The 17,598-nt window shown below is 42.7% G+C and overlaps 1 protein-coding gene across 4 annotated transcripts in view; it reads left to right on the top strand.

Annotated features, from left to right (window-relative positions):
- Window positions 1-17,598, top strand: part of unc5b (unc-5 netrin receptor B) — a 151,904-nt gene that overhangs the window by 84,452 nt on the left and 49,854 nt on the right. The window contains exon 1 of one of the 4 annotated variants that reach the window (XM_074646495.1): window positions 10,323-11,902. The exons of the other annotated variants lie outside the window; for them this stretch is intronic. Coding sequence (XP_074502596.1) covers window positions 11,812-11,902 — 91 coding nt within the window. The 5' untranslated portion in view covers window positions 10,323-11,811. Of the gene's footprint in view, window positions 1-10,322; window positions 11,903-17,598 lie in introns of those variants that run through there. 4 annotated transcript variants of the gene reach the window in all.

Below are 17,598 nucleotides of genomic sequence, written 5' to 3'. Positions count from 1 at the left end.
GTCATTTTAGTGAGATAATATATCACACTCCTTTTTGCTACTTCTCTTTGTGATTCTCTCCATGTGGGAAGAGAAGTGGCTCATATTTCACGCTTTTATTTCAATGTTTATTTGTCAATAAAATCCTGTGCTATCCGCACCGTGTGCTTCAACCCTTTTGTTTAAAGGCCTACTTTGCCGCTCCTTTGTCATTTACATCAGCTACTGTAAAAGAAAAGCCGTAAACAGAGGGATATTTCAGTAAATTCACTGGTAAAATGGCTTTATGGGACTAAAAAACTCCCCCCCCCCACCCCCCTCTCTAGCTTATCATAACAACATGACCTTATTCCATGCAGCGTCAGCTCCGCTCCCTGATCTGAGGCTTCTGTGGATTCAACCTCAACTGACTGCTTTGCATGGATTTGACTGGTATCCACAGATGGATTTGCATCCCTTGAAAAGAAAAAGCACCTCAACTGCCGGGGCACAAAGGTCAGAGCTAAAAACACATACACAGAAACAAGATAAACTCCTGATTGTTCTTCTAGCCTCTGGTTACTCCAACAACCTGCCAATATATTGATCATCCCCATTTACAGATGTCCAATGCAATTTGTTGAAAGGCCTCAGATATTCTTATTAAAAAGCAATTCAAATCTTACCTGTGTAATCATATTCAGATGTTACACACTGCCATTTAGTGCTGGAAAAGAGCTATTATTTCCTCTCTAACCATTTTCCATCCAGCCGGTGTTGGCTGCCTCCCACCTCCTGAAACGAGGTGATATTGGTACGATTGGAGACCAAGTCCAGGCAAACAAAGCTCGCCCACACCTGAGCTTTTTATAGGCTAATAAGATGGCCTCTGGTTGGCTGTACTGTGGGGTCAGCTCCTGTGATATCCATCCCTTGTCTGCAGAAACCCAACCTATTATTATCAACTTGATTGGCCATCTAGTCAGACACCTAATAATAGTGTCCATTCAGCTCGCTTGAGGAATGTGGAAAAACTGTCACTCAGCTCTATTTTCTCTTTCTCTTTCTGCCTGGAAAGGTAAATTGGAATATTAAATCATTGTGACTGGCTGATATTTTGCTGTGAGCCGTGATGCCACCCTGCTGTGGCGTGTTGCATCACGGGATGCCACTGAGACTTGTCCGGGCTAGCCACACACGCTGTGAATCAAACAATTCATCAGGCGTCTGGTAGGAAACAATTAACAATTCATTGCTGGGATATTTGAGGCTGAGGCGATATTTCCTGTTTTTGTCACCACGTCTTGCAGTTGTTGTTTTTTTTTGTCAAAAGTGTGAAGCGCTGCTTTTGTTTTGTTTTGTACAGCTGCTGAGAAGCCACTCAAATGTGTCAGGCAAAACTCAATTGTTTCATTTCAAATTCACCGAGATAGCTTTATGAATCTGAATGTTATTGAAAGCAGAAATGGGCTGTTAGGCAGCCCTTACTCCTGCTATATCGAAAATGGATTAAGTTGTGACACTTGTGTAACACATCAAATCAAACCGTAATTCTTTCACCTCTAAATATGAAGCAGTTTTTATGTAACATGGTAGCTATATTCTGCTAGTCTCAATAACAATAATCGGTGCAATTATGTTAATCACAACACACACATAAAGCCGGCACAGTGATTTCGTTTTTGCCTCGGTCTCCACCCATTCTCGGAGGCAGGCAGAAGTGTAGTCGTGGCAACTCTCGAGTATTATTTCCATCCAGAGCTGTCAGCGTTTCCCACCAGATCAAGGCTGTGATTAATAAAATGGGCCTCCTGGTTCCCTCCAGCCTATTCTCACCTTCTCCCTTTACGCTGCCTTTGCAGCACATGCTTGTCTCCTAGTGTCTGTACCTCTGTCAGCTCCTCTCCTTATTCTCATTCTCTCCTTCTACATATCGCTGTTGCCCCCTTTCAGCCTCCCCACCCTGCATGAATAGAAAAATGTCTTTTCTTTTGCTCCCTTTTGCTTCTCTCTCTTTGCTGCTGCCTCTCCAGAGCTCCTGGTAAATGATGCATGGTAGACTCACAGCCGCTGAGCAATCATTAGTGAGGTGGCACAGGTGAACGGGAGCGATGGATGATGAAGAGAGGGAGGGATGGAGGGAGTAACAGAGGACAGCAAAAGTCATGTTTCCACCCGGAGGCGTTTCCACTATATCGTCACAAAACTAGAAGTTGTTTGTGTAAAACGCTAGTCGGTGGCATTTCTTATGCCCGTGGTCATTAATCTAGCACATACAGAAATTAAGCCATAATGTTGCTCTCACAGATGAAACCCTGACTTACCGTGTCCTAAAGCCCTATGCTGCTATAAAAAACAAGTCTGGTCTGGACTAGCATAGGGAATATGCTGAGCAGCCAATATTATGAAGTGCACATAATGCTCCCCTCATGAAATATCATCCCTCAACAATGCCCTGACGCCCCTCATCGTAAACAAAATTTGGGTTTATAGTTCATATCAGGGCTAATAAACTGAGACATTACCTGACGAAGCCCCATAGTGGGTAAGAAACTCCCACATGTGAAACCTACCGGAGGCAAGATTCAGAGCGCAGGATGTGTTTCTTTCCCCTCCGACCCATCAACTAAATGTATTCTGTTTGATATGAAATGACGGTAACATTGTGGTTTGTAATAGCTGATGATTTGATTGTCGGCTTCATAGCTGCCAGTGTCTCCACTTCCAACAGATGTTATGTTTAATTAGTGTTCGCACCCACTCTTCACTGCAGCTCAGAGTCTCACCGCCGCACAACACTTCCATTTACACGGATCGTTCCCTCTCTCTGCTTCTACGACTCCATATCCACCATATAAACACTTACAACAATATTGTACAGTAACAGCATTTCAAACACCTTTTTCCATTTACACACATAATGGATGGCATCTGTACTGTAGCTGGTGAGATCAGTGTTGGAAGGTAACTAAGTACATTTACCTAAGTAGTGTAATTTTTGAGATTCTTTTACTTTACTTGAGTATTTCCATTTTATACTTTACACTTCTATTCCGCTACATTTGAGAGGGAAATATTGTAGTTTTTAGTCCACCACATTTAGCTAGTCAGTAGTTACTTTTCAAATTAAAATTACTCATAAAAACACATGATATGCTTACAAATTACAATGCATTGTTAAAAAGTTGGGGCTCCTTGTCATGTTTCAGATGCCTATGAGTTGTTAGCAGTTCAACCAAAAAGACATTTCCCCTCTAAACTTCTCACATGGTTTCATTTAAATTAAATTTTGAGGCCCAAAGAATTAAAACTCTCCAATATTTCACCAAAAAAAAAGCAAACACTGGAGACAAGTGTGAAAAATTGAATCTAAGTTTGTGTGGCAGAACATTGTTTCTATCCCATTAATCATCTCATGACCCCTAGTAACCTCTACTGGTAAACTCTGGAATAAACTAGCTGCAGTATGTGTAGAAATTCATTATATGTAGCTCCTCCTCGACCAGCTACAACAGTAAGATGCTGCTTACACATTGTTGCATCAGTATTAACAATCTAACAATGTAGCATGTGGCCAGAATTTTAGTTTAAAATGTTCGAAAACATGAATTAATATTATCAACAGAATGTGAAGAGGTTACAGTGTTGACATTACGTCAGACGTCTATGTATTGTGTTGCAGAGATATCTACTGAAATGAGCATGCTAGCCCCGGCCCGTCCTGTCTTGTGATACCACTTGCACCTCGAGGCGATTGTGAGTCACTGTAGCGTCCAGTTTGCCCTCAGTCCAACATGAGAGGACGAAGAAGTAGAGCTGCCCCCGGCGTGTGATACCAATGCACAAGGCACCCTTTAGCGCCAGTATGAAACGCACCGGGTGTTCCATAAACTACAATGTAAGTCCATCCGCGGCAATATTAAAAGCTCAGAGAAAGTGCACCAGGAGTTTAGTGACGTAGTTTAAAGAGCACATTCTTGCCCTGCTGTTAGTTGGCTTTTATTTTTTATAACTGTAAATTTAGATTGTATGACGTTGAACCCAGTAGTAGAGGTGAAAGCATGTGTGAGGTTTGGAGCATGTGGTCTGCACCTTAAAGTACATTTAGCTGATAATACTTTTGTACTTTTACTTAAGTATTATATGTTATATGAAAGACTTTTAGTTGTAATGGAGTCATTTTACAATGTGGTATTGATATTTTTATTTAAGTGAAGGATCTGAGTACTTCTTCCAGCACTGGGTGAGATACAGCTGATGTCCTAATGATCCATGCATCAACGTGCATCACTCACTCTCTACTGTAGGATCCCTCAGCCGTGCACCTTACAGTTATAGCCTTTATCTTAACGGAGTGAAGATATGAAACTGTTGTAATCTCCTCGTGATTGGTGGTCTCTCTTTCTACACTCTTGCCCAGGTACTCAGCGTGAACGACCATCATGTGGTCTGCTGTTTACTAATGATGTCTGTGTACGGCTGAGAGGAGAGCTCAATCTGATCGTGGCCATTAGAGAATAAGATGAGCATTAAGCTTCCTATCTTTCCTGAATATCAACAAATACAATTTGGATATGAAGGTAAATCCAACAGAGCAATCATATCGACTGCGGTATGATGTTTACGGCTGATGAATTCTCTACTTAGAAATACGTTTTTATGGTCCCATATGAGGAAGAGAGAACAGATCTACATTTAGAGCAGCTCTCCTAAGTTTAAATAAACTTTTAAGAAGTTTTGATTTCATTCGGCTGTAACAGAACTGACCTTTCTGTATATGAGAACGATTTTGGTTGTGTTTGTCAAGGTGCTGTTTCTGTACAGTGTGGTAGAGTTGGATGCATATTAAAAGCAGATTGCGGACAGATTCTCTCATTGGTTCTCACATTGTTCTGCACCTTTAAATTGTATTAACTTTTTTGCCCCCTGAAGCAGAGGGAGAGCAGAGTTTCTAGGGCAACAATCAGTGTAATTGTCCTAAGTCTGACACATGCAATCTGCTAAAAGCCCCGAAGCCCAAAGGCCCAGGTGTACCCAGGGATTACAGCGGTGGAGGACAGGTGAAGTCAATGCACAGTGACAGGGACACACACACACACATGCATTCGGTCTTACTCTCAAACACACACACACATAGAAACGACAGGCATAGACATATATAGTATGCACATACAGTATACGCAAATCAGCATAACCAATCTATCTGCACGTCATCATGCACAACTAAATATTGGACAGGTCAGTGTTTACAGGTTAAACAAAGCTCACAAGACCCTCAGAGGGTCAGGATTGTCCAAAAAAATAAAAATAAAATAAAAACTTTTTTCCGAACACTGCACAGTTTTTTGAAAAAAAGTAGTTCCAGTGAAATCTAGATTTTCCAGAGCATTGGTGGAAGAAGTATTCAGATCCTTTACTGAATTAAAAATAGAAATACCACTATGTGTAATTTAAACACGTACAATTAAAAGTAAATACAAGTAAAAGTCCTGAATTTCAAACAAAAAATGTCAAAGTACAGAAGTATTAAAGTATCTAAAATAAAAGTGCTCATTATGCAGTAGTGTTTTTATTGTTATATTATATCACTGGATTATTGTTACTAATGCATTCATGTGTAAACAGCATCATGTTTCAGATGGTCGACTTGGAGCAAATGTAATTATTTTACATACAGATGGTGAGTTTAATGTATCATATCTTTGTATGTATGTATGTTAAAATATGAATCTGTAAATTAACAAGTAACTACAGCTATCATATAAATGTAGTGGAGTAAAAATGATAATCAGGGCTGTCAATCCATTAGAATATTTAATCGCGATTAATCGCATGATTGTCCATAGTTAATTGTGATTAATCGCAAATTAATTGCACATTTTGTATCTGTTCAACAAGAACGAAGGGAGATTTGACAAGAATTTAATACTCTTATCAACATGGGATTGGACAAATATGCTTGCTTTATGCAAATGTATGTAGATATATACTGGAAATCAATTAACAACACAAAACAATGACAAATATTGTCCAGAAACCCTCACAGGTACTGCATTTAGCATAAAAAATATGCTCAAATCATAACATGGCAAACTCAAGCCCAACAGGGAGCAACATCTGTCAGTGTGCTGGCTTGACTATGACTCGCCCCAAACTGCATGTGATTATCATAAAGTGGGCATGTCTGTAAAGGTGAGACTCGTGGGTACCCATAGAACCCATTTTCATTCACATATCTTGAGGTCAGAGGTTAAGGGACCCCTTTGAATATGACCATGACAGTTTTTCCTCGCCAAAATTAGTTAAAACAAATTTGCATTAACGCATTATTATCATCTTAACGTTGACAGCCCTAATTATAATACTTACTAGGGCTGTGTATTGGCAAGAATCTGGCGATACGATACTAATCATGATACAGGGGTTACGATTTAATATATTAGCATATATTACGATATTGTAAGCAAGGCGATATATTGCGATTTTTTAAAATATGATTTTAGGAAAATTATCAAAGTATAAAGAAAACACCACCATATACATAAAATCGGAGAAAAAAATAGGACTCTGTTATGCAATCAGAGCAGTGGGCTCCGCATTTGCATTTATCACAGTCCCTGTAACATCATAGCACAACTTTTTGTGCAATCTGAACCACTGTCTGCCACAAATCTTTGCATGTAAACTATTAATTAAAAATTGATAGTGTTTTATAGAATAAATACAGTATCAAAATACATATTATTGTGATACTCAAGTGTATTGATATTTTCTTACACCCCTGACACTTACCTCTGAAATGCAGTGGAGCAGAAGTTCAAAAAAATGGAAATAATCAAGTAACTCAAAAATGTACTGAAGTACTGTACTTGAGTAACTTTCCAGAGTAACAAGACCATTGCTTCTTGAAATGACATGTTACTGTTGAGTTTCAAATATAAGGTTACAATACTTTGAACAGCACAATGAAACTTGTATTGGCGAGGAGGGAGATTTCTCAAACATTGCTACATGAAACTGAAACTTTCTGGATGGGTTAAGAAAAGAATTGTGTGTGATTTGGATGGCCTGAAACTTTAAACCCATCCAAAGAAAATGTCAGAGGACACCCCACTGAAACACTGCATTATAAATCCGTGAACATCCCCCCTAAGCCAAACTCTAATGACGGGTATTATTCATTTTTCCACAGATGATGTTTTCTTGGTCAGCAGAAAGCCGGCAGATTGGCTGCCTTATTTTGCTTTAGTCACTGCTACCAAAATCTATTAAACATGTTCTCCTCTGGCCTGCAAGAAATAATTAGTCTACTGGATAGGTCAACTTAATCATTCCTGAAAATAATATTCAATTATCTCCACGGCAACTTCTAGAGCATGCCTCCTATTTTTAGAGCGCCTCTGTTTTACAGAGATAGGAAGTTTGATCCTTTTTATGTCAAGCCTGCAACACAAAGCAACGGAGAGTCAGCGGTGCTGAACAGTCCTCGGCGGATAACCTATTATGCCTTAATAATAGCGCTAGCTTTCTCATTGTCTCTTCCTCTGTATGGTGCACCGCATATGAGCTCCATCCTACCCGATTACGGCTCTCCTCCCTAGCTTTCCATTGGGTGCCCTTGACTTATATCTTCAATTAGTCTTAGCAAAGGGCACAACAAAATAATAACTTAGTTATGCCAAGTTCAACATCATCCCAGTAATAATTTGGGATATGCGTTGGAGGGAAGGAATGAGAAGGCAAATTGTCTAGAGCTTAACATCCTGAATGACCTCATCAAGGTGGGAGACGTGTCACCAAAGTCAGTCACATTAAAAAGCGTTGAAGGAGCTCTTCACCCCCAAAGTGCTCCATATACCATAAGAAGCACTACTAAGTGTACATAAGTATATACTCAATATACTCATTAATGCAGAGCACAGAGCTATTATATGAAGGAACGGAGCAGTAAAAGTGACGCGGGAACACAATCAGAAACTACAGCATGCACAGACATGTAAACAGAAAAAGCATTTGCAGCTCCACGAGGCAAATCCGTCTCAAACACAACCTGCGAACTCCATTTCACGCATAACCTCTCTCGCTCTCACCGTCTCTGTCAGTGTCCCTCTCTCTCTCTCCGTCCCCGTCTCCATCACTCTCGCTCTCCCTCTCTCACCAGTCACAATAAAGACTTAGAGAATAAATAAATAATCCAGAGTGTATTCTGTGCTCCAGGAGACAGCATAATTGTCGTCTGAGGAGGGAGGCACTGGGAGTCATCACTTGTCCAGGCGAATTATAACCTTTGAAGTTGGATTTGAGCAAAGTACAGCAATGCTGTTCTGTTGCCAGATACTGTCACATCTTAGAGAGGGCTCAGCAGCGAGCGTGCATACATACTGGCTCTCTTTCTGCCTCACCCCCATGCCTAAAACTCTGGGCTTTGCTCTGTTTTACTCTTATTTAATCTTGAGCATTTTACACTAAGTTTTAAGTCAATCTCTGTTTACAAGTCATGCAAGGATAAACCTTCCCCTCACTGGCCATCAGTGTGACTCAGCAACAGAAGAAATGGATGTCAGACTCAGTATGTATGAGCTGGAGAGTGATACTTCCCATAGAGAGGAATGTTAGAGGTAATAATCTGTGACATTTTCACAGATCATAAATCATATAGCAGATGGGTGACAAATTAAAGGAAAAAACATTAAAGGACCAGTGTGTAGCATTTTGGGTGGTCTATTATCAGAAATGGAACAATATTCATAACTATGTTTAGTGTATAATCACCTGAAACTAAAAGTTGTTCAGTTTTTCTTAGCTTAGAATGAGCCCTTCATATCTACATAGGGAGCGGATCCTCTTCACAGAGTTTGCCATGTTGCTCCGTCATGTTTCTACAGTAGCCCAGAACGACCAAACCGAACACTGGCTCTAGAGAGAGCTTTTCCCATTTTTACGTTACTCGAAAGCCACCGTAGTTCTCCAACACGCTTGTGAAACTGCAGTAGCGTGAGCCACAGAGTGCAAAACCGTGGTACCGCCAGCCTCCGTCTGACTTCCGTTGCTCCTAAAGTAGTGTTTTTATGGTAAGGATGGCCTCTGAGCGAGGCAAACAGCGTAACCACGGTTTTGCACTTGGAGGCTCACGTTACCAGTCTTGGAAAGGGAGGAGTGAGCGGAGGGGTACTCAATTGGTTGCAATCTGCAACCACACCACTAGATGCCACCAAATCCTACACACTGTACCTTCAATCCAATCTCTATGTACAAGTCATGTGAGGATAAACCTTCCTGTCACTGGCCATCAGTGTGACTCAGCAACAGAAGGAATGAATGTTAGACTCAGTATGAGTCGGAGAGTGATACTGCCCATAGAGAGTAATGACGGAAGTAATAATCTGTGACATTTTCATAGAAATAAATGACTCTTTTTGTACATTTTATCACTAATTCACTAAATCATATAGCAGACGGGTGACAGATTAAACATTAAGTGCTCCTTGTCATAGATTCTCAGAGTCTCATGAACACCGTTCTTCCAAAATATATTCCCTCATTTGGTGTTTTGATGGTTGTGGTGGTGGAGAAAATCTCCCATAAGTGTTCAACTGGTTTGACACTGGCGACTGTATTCACATCATTTTTATCCTCTATCCCCGCATTTGAACTTGTTATGTTCCCTTTTCATTTATTCTGGTCTTCCCTTTCATTTGCACATCATATGCCCGGCTAATGAAAGCAATTTGTTGTTCCACAATTCAGTGTCGTGTAGGTATCTCAAGTGCACAGGAAGTGATGCGTTCACAGCTTCCAGAAGCATCAAACAGTGATTTCTACATAATAAATTGAAGAGAAAATAAGCAGTCGGCCTGAAATGTTGCTGCGGCTCAACAGATGAAGAAGAGAAAGAATTTTCTAACTCAAAGAGGATGACACAGAAAAAAATACAACAACCAAAGATTTAACCACAAATAAAACACCCCCTCTGACAAATCTGAACCATTAAAGCAGCTTCATTGCATGCTAAAAGCAAAGCTCACCTCTTCAGCATGCCCCCCCTGTGGTGTCCTCACCTATCAGACACTATCATCATCATCACCATCATATCCACTCACACAGGAAACGACTTCTTTGATAATGAAGAGTTTGTGCTGAAGATCCAGTCAGGTGGTGTCGTCCTCATTGGAGCTCATTTATGAAAGGGTGCTCTCTTGTGGCCACCGGGAGTAAATTATGACCCAGGGATGCAGCGGGAGGGATGGATTGACAGGAAGTATATTATGCTCTCATAAAAATGCTGCTGGACTTCTTTTATAGACTCAAGATAGGCTGCTGCGCAACAGACTCTTCACATTATAGGGGCAGAATAGGCAAGGCAAGGCAAGGCAGCTTTATTTGTGTAGCACATTTCAGCAACAGGGCAATTCAAAGTGCTTTACATAAACATTCATGAACATTGCGACAAAGTGCAAAAAAACATTAAGACATAATTAAAACAGTTATAAAAACATTAAAGATTAGAAAATAAAAACAAGCTAAAAATAAAAGCTAGGATAGAAGCTAAAATAGAATATAACACACGAGTAAAAGTTTTAGTGCAGTATAAAAGCATTATCTGGTTTAATAAAAGGAAGCAGCAGCAAACAGGAACGTTTTAAGCTTTGATTTAAAAGAACTCAGAGCTGGAGTTGGTCCTGCAGGTTTCTGGGAGCTTGTTCTAAATATTAGGTGCATAAAAACTGAACGCTGCTTCTTCTGCATGTTTAGTTGTGACTCTGGGGACACTAAGCAGACCTGATCCAGATGAACCTGAGAGGTCTGGATGGTTCATAATATAGCAGAAGATCAGAAATGTATTTTTGGCCCCTAAACCATTTAGTGCTTTGTAAACCAGCAGGAGTATTTTGAAATCAATTCTCTGAGAGACAGGGAGCCGGTGTAGAAACCTCAGAACTGGACTGATATGATCCACTTTCTCAGTCTTAGTGAGAAGAATAGAAAGGGGGTTGTCTGTGTTATTGCATTAACGTTATTATATTTGGAAAATAAACATTAGATAGATTTATAGCCATAGAGATAGATAGATTATAATGAGAGAAACTTCCAGTCTGCAGTGAGACCTGCTGAATCCAGAACGCTGCTGTGCGCTCTAGAATCCGGGTTTTCTTTTTCTCCCCTCCTCCACATCTATTTCCTCTTTTGCTTGCCACTACTTTACCTTCACTTGTTCAGCCTTCACTCTGAGAAGAGGAGGAGGAGGATGGTGTATGATTGGCCAGGCGGGGACTGGTAGTCCGGAGGCTGGAGGCTGGCATTGTGCTCCGAGTTGATCCCCCGTGTTCTTGTTTACACCTTGTGGACTGGGACGGAGACAAGACACCCAGAGACACCCAGAGGCGCACCAGAGTCTGGAGTTCAGTCTGCAGTGGACGCGGCTATCTGACAGCATCTCGGGCAGTAATGCGTCAAACTTTTTGGTGACTTTTTGGTGGCACCTTCTGCGCGTAAATGTCTCCTGGAGAGAATCGAGGCACAAGTGCGTCTGGAAATGAAATGCACCAGGAATAGCAGCTGTTTCTTCATATTCAGATGAGGGTGTGATATCTACGGACCTCTTCAAACTTTGATTACAGGCGGAAATTACCACCTTTGCAAATCTCACCAAGCTGCTTTGGTGATGGATGTGTTTTGAGAACTATTTACCAAAAAACAGCCAACATCAATTACTGGACTCGTTGTTGGTGTTTCACTCTTTTTCCTGATAAATCTTTTAGACTTTTGTTGGACAAGAGCCACCTGGTGTTGTCAGAAGCTTGGTGCTGTGGAGGGAAACAAGGGGACGTTTACGCAACGGCGTAGCCGGAAAAGATGCGCTCTGTTCGGATGCAGCGCGGCCAAGGTGTCGGTCCTCTGGTTCTGCTGCTCCTGATGATCGGGGGATATGTCGTGTCTGGCACTGGTAAGCTGAGAAATTAAACATCAGTTTGTAAATCCTTGTGACATATATAGTATAGACTACACATGTGACATAGTGCAACATTGACAAAACACAATTACACACACACACACACACACACACACACACACGCACACACACACACACACAGAGCTTGTTCTGTTTTTTAATCTATTTTGAGCACATCAAGTCAAACAAGAAAATATTTCGATTTTTCATACTTTTTACTAAAAGTGTCCAATCTCAAAGTTACCCTCATGCCCTAACTTTTGCTCCATGGGAATTTAAAAAAGCCTGCCTTGGACTCTAGAGGAGCTACACCCATCAAAGTGCAGAGGTCTGGGGTCACCTGCTGACCAGCACTTTCTTTATCCTGACAGCAAAGTCTTCAACCTTACAGTATAGACCCGAGCTCTCTTTTCTACTTGGAGCGGAAAAAATCAAACTCCCCTGGTGCTAAGGGGAGTAATTAAGGTTTTGCTCCATGCCTCCTTGGCCTCTCCAAAAAAGAAAAGTAAGACTGAGCTCTTGAAGTGCTTCAGGGAAAGAGATTCTTTCATTTATTTATTTTTCTCATTGCAAGAGCTACATTTACACGCTTGTTTTCAAGCGTGGGGGGGAAAAAGTTGTGTCTGAAATACTGAACACACCCAGTTGACCATAAACCACTGATACTCTTTTAATCATTATTTTATCAGACATTGTATTTCAGTCTGAGCAGAGCAGGCTTTGATCAGGGAAGAGCAGACTTCTATCAGTGGATTGCTCCGAGTTAATGCCCTCAAAGACTGCAGCAGCTCTCATGGAGATGAAATCACACGTTACAGTACACAGGGCAGGTGAGCTGATGGGACAGGACCTGCACACCAAGGTGACGCTGCCCATCTCCAGTGTTTTGATGAATGATTTCTCTCAGTGTGGCCTTGTGGTAGGCGAGCGTGGACTTCTCCTCCCCTCCCTTTGCCAGATAGGATTGAAGTACAAGGCAGCAATCTGAGGGTTGTGGATTGTGGATTAAGCTCGGTTTACAGCATGAAAAAGAACAATGAGTGCAGAATCTACACAAGCTTTGCGAAAAGACCACTCCGAGAAATAAACCGGACTCTCTGGTGAGAAGGTCCATTTTGTCACTTAATGGCAGCAGTAATCTTCTGGAGGACACTGACCGTCTGTCCAGGTCTGTGGCCATTTCTTTGAATGCCAATAAGAGCCCCTCCGCCGTACCTCCCAAGGTCCTCGTGTGTGTGTGTGTGTGTGTGTGTGTATTATTCCCTGAACAGGCGGAGCAGAAAAGCAGCTTACGTTTATTAAAATTGTGGACCGTTCTGAAATCCTTGCATGAGAAATGAGAAACGTTGATATAAACAGTTGGGGATTGCGGTGAGGTCCTGTTAGGGGGAGCAGAGCCACGGGAGGAGGGGGACAACGGGACAATAGCTCAGTTGTGCCCCAGTAAAGTTTGTGTCTGGGAGAGAGGAAGGCAGAGATATATTTAGGGAATGCATGATGGGACGGACAGATTGCATTTGTCTTCTCTCCCACTGTGTGTATACCTTTCCTCTGCCGCCGCCGCCGTCTCGGTCTCTGCCTGCATTGTGGATGTGCTGAGCTCACATTTCTGCTTTGGTGCTCCTCTTTCTGTGTTGACATACACATTAATTACCCAGACTGCCAGGAACACTTGTCTGGAGTAACTACCCTGCTGGCCGCTGCCTTTCTCTCTGCGTGTCATTATTAATGGCTTCATCAGAATTAGAAAAGTGACATACGGGAAGTGTGTTTACACACAGTTTTTTGACATCAGGATTAATTGAAGACGACCAGGTTCCCAGTAAGCCCTGAGGGACGGGGGAGGCAGGAGACCAGTGTCCAGACTGCGAGGTCAAGACAGGAGGAGAGCGAGGGTAGCGAAGAAGAAGCAGTCGAGTGTTCAGAGTTAGGCAGCGTAGCATGTCAGACACTCCCATAGAGGCTGGACGAATTGTGACACTCCTCTAGGATGTGCTGTCTCATTTGTGTGTGTTAAGTGTGTGAATCCTCCTGCTCCTGAATAACAGTGCAGCGGCTGACTCTTTCATATGACATGTGAGCTAATAACAGGCTACTGAAATATTTGTTGCCCCGTTCTACAGTTTGGTCGGACGAATTCTGTAATTTTCTGACGGCTAAAGTATGAATTTTAGACGCATGAAAAGAAAAGGAATGTGACAACAAAGCTAACCTCAAACAAACACCAAAGTAGATTTGGCTTCAAAGATGCTCAACAGATTGAGATGTCAGATTAGATTAAAGTGTCTCTGAAACATGTAGTCATAACAAAAGTGCTGCCAGGCTGTTGCATCTGCAGAGATTTGGACAGGTGGTCGGGCACCGGGATAAAATAAACAGACCGACAGCTCTCTTTGGGCCATGCCACGGGGCCCGACTAGTTCCTCAGGCAAGTCCTGCTGGCGGACCAGACCGGGCCACATTCTGTCCCGGAGCAGTGCATTAGTTTTACGGCCGTCAGGCGGCAGGGGATGGGATCGCTGGCCAGCCACTGCCCTCTCTGCTGTATTATTCATATGTGCAAAGTGGTCTTTGTTAATATTTAAAATGTGCTTATGATGCTCAAATTCTTGACATCAGAGACAGCAAAGGAGAAAGAAGTGGGAGGGGAGCAGCTGCTCAGCTCTCGGCGGCGTAACTGACCCGGATGGCTGCAGGGGGGTAGTGTGGGATTTTAGGGTACCAATAGGCATTTATAGACTGGATAAAAGAGTGGCAGCTCGAGCAAGCGTGCCAATTGCAGCCTAGGGCTGTTGCAGAGGATGTGTGTGTGAACCAACAAGCGGAGGGGTTACGCAGGGTAATGCTATCCATCTGAAAGTGAAGAGGAAAAAAACAGAAAGAGGAGATGGAAGAGAAATGAATCCGTGAGAGACACATTGAGATAGATTGATCTCGGGGCATGGCTTTTAAATATCCTTTATGAGAAAAGGGCGAAGAAGAAAACTCCATAGCAGTGGCATTCAAGCGTCATTAAACCTCTGGCACAGGCCAGAGAATGAGGCGGTGTGTGTGTGTGTGGGGAGAAATAGGTGGGAAAGAATGAGAGGAAGGCGAGTGATGTGCAGGTTAAAGCTAGCAAAGCAGCAGAAGAAACAGTGGTTAAGAGAGAGGGATATTGTCGAGGAGGGAGGCTGAGGGTGGAAAGTGAAAAAGAGACACACAAATCCACTTGGGGGATGTTTTTATTAAGGCTCTTATCGATGGAGAGAGCTCACAGTATTAAGAGTAGACATGTTTAATGCTTTGCCAATACCGTGCATGTTAGACCGGACCATAAATCTGCAGCAAACGGCAAGGGCTCTGTAGGAGGCAAAATAGCGAGGTAAATGGAAGAAGGAGCTGACTGGAAAGAATGGAAAGAGGCATTGGCAGCAGAAGAAAGTTTCGAGCAGAGATTGGCAGACTTGAGATGAATATGATTTTAAGCACAGGCCATTATATCCTTCCGCAAAGACAATGTGTTCTCAAAGTATTTAGAGTCCTGGGTAATAATGATCTAATCAATACTGCTGAGCCTGCCTATTAATTCAAACTGAGTGTTATTTAAAAAGTGTACAAAATTACCATCAAGCGAAGCAGTTTAAATATTTCATGTAATGCCTCCTTGGATTGTGGTTAAAAATGTCTTGTTTATCTCACACCAGATGGTCTCTCTCCTACCGGTGTGCCTTTCATATGAAACAGTAATAAAAATGCAGGAATGTTTCAATTTAATCCAAAATTTAAAGCCACTGATGTTTGAAATGTAAAACCGTTTTTGTCCGACGCCGTTTATCCCGAGGTCAAACAATTTTTTTTTAATCACAAAATGTATTCTGTCAATAACTTTTGAAGGTGAAACTTTCTGAATGAAACACAAAGATTTTGATTATTCAGACTTTCGAATAGCCAGCGAGTGCAGTTAAAAAAGTTGTGGCTGTGAGGAGTGAGAGAGGGGGGATGGATGGATGGATGGATGGATGGATGGATGGATGGATGGGCCAGGGGTGGAGGAGGGAGAGTTTCGGTGGCAGATGGGAGCTGAGTTGCTGCTGGGCCGGCCGGACAGGGTACCCCCTACCCCTCCATCCTGCCCTGTGGGGGGAGATGGGTGGGGCAGACAGGGAAACAGGAAGAAAACCTCTGTGGGGTTCCATTGTGCTTTAGATGAATAGGAGACTCCACAGAGCTTTTTCTGCCCCTTTGTGTGGGCTAAAGGGGGCGGCAGCAGCAGAACACACACACACACACACACACACACACTCAGAACTCATTCACAACTTTGACACATGCATGAATGTGTGTGTTCGTGCTTCTTCAGATGTGTATTACTGTTGCATAACCTCTCACAAACAGGTTAAGATCGCACCTGCTTGTTGTAGCTGAATCTCATTACGATTGATACGCTAAGACATGCTCGGTGACATCTGACATCAAAAGTACAACACCCACCCACACGCATACACCCACATATGCAAAACGGAGCCACATCCTCTGATGAAGAGGTAGCATTTATTTGTGTAATGGTGGAAAACCCGCTGGGTCACTTGGGAGGAGTGAGAGAGTGAGTGCAGGAATTTTCATTTAAGATCTCAGCAGCACTCTGGGCATCGTGACCAATAGGATCAGGAATCACTGCGGGGGGTCTCCGCCAGATCCTGAACAACCCCCTGAGATAGACACATACACACACACTTGGTAAAAGTGGTTGCGCTGAGGTCCATAGATCAGAGGCAGTGTCAGCACTTGATTGGCTGTGCTGTGGTCCAGCGCTCTGCGTGTGTCCTCGTCTAAAAAGGGAGTTTTTTCAGACCATGTAGATTCGCCCTCATCTTCTTAGCGGAGGCTTTTTTTTTGTCTTTTAAAAGGCAGTTGAGCCAAGTCCACTCAGAGCTTAGACCACAGCCAATCTGTTAATGCTTGTGTTTGTGTCTGTTTGTATCTGAGTGTGTCATGTGGGCTTGGCTAACTGGAGGAAAAGTCAGCTTAAAGTGTGTTAAAAATGTGCTGCATTAGGGAAAGCGATGGTGTTATTCTGACTTGCTTTTATGAATGTGGCGCACAAAGCTACATTACCCCTACATTAATAAATTGCCTTCGCATGTCCCCATTTCCCCTTCCTCTTCCTTCAGTCAAGTTGATAGTCTCATCAGGTGTATTTATAGCTTTATAGTCTCACATATACCAACCTCTGCCATCCATATCTCTCTCACTCCATCATTTTTTTCTCCCCAGCCAGCTCTCTGGTGGAGTTTGGGAATTGCTCTTTAGAAGGCACTGTGAAGAATCCCATTTCTCTGAGTGTAACGCTTATTAGGGTCCCATCTGCCCTCAGGGTACTTATGAATGTAGGGGAGTGGGGGGGTGTTTGGGTTGTCGTAGGTAGGTAAAGGAGGGGAGCTTTGTCATGCCTGTGTGTGAGTGGATGTGGGTGCCACCGGGGGCTTGTGCGAGGTGGGAAGGGGATCTTAACACTGCAGAGCACACACCGAGCAGCTGGTGTGTCTAAAGTGGGGGAATGACACACAGACCTCCCCGGAGAGGCGGTGTATTGAGCGTACGCGCGCATATCTCCGGCTGAGAGAGGGAACGGAAATGATCCTGCCTCCTTCTGTCTGCATGGCAGGCAGCTAGGCAACAGCAGGACTTTCAAACATTTTTTTTTCCTC

The sequence above is a fragment of the Sebastes fasciatus genome, chromosome 9 (assembly GCF_043250625.1).
Source record: "Sebastes fasciatus isolate fSebFas1 chromosome 9, fSebFas1.pri, whole genome shotgun sequence".
In the NCBI taxonomy this organism is placed as follows: Eukaryota; Metazoa; Chordata; class Actinopteri; order Perciformes; family Sebastidae; genus Sebastes; species Sebastes fasciatus.
The sequence above is the reverse complement of the archived record's forward strand: the minus strand, read 5'-3'. Positions and strand labels throughout refer to the sequence as shown.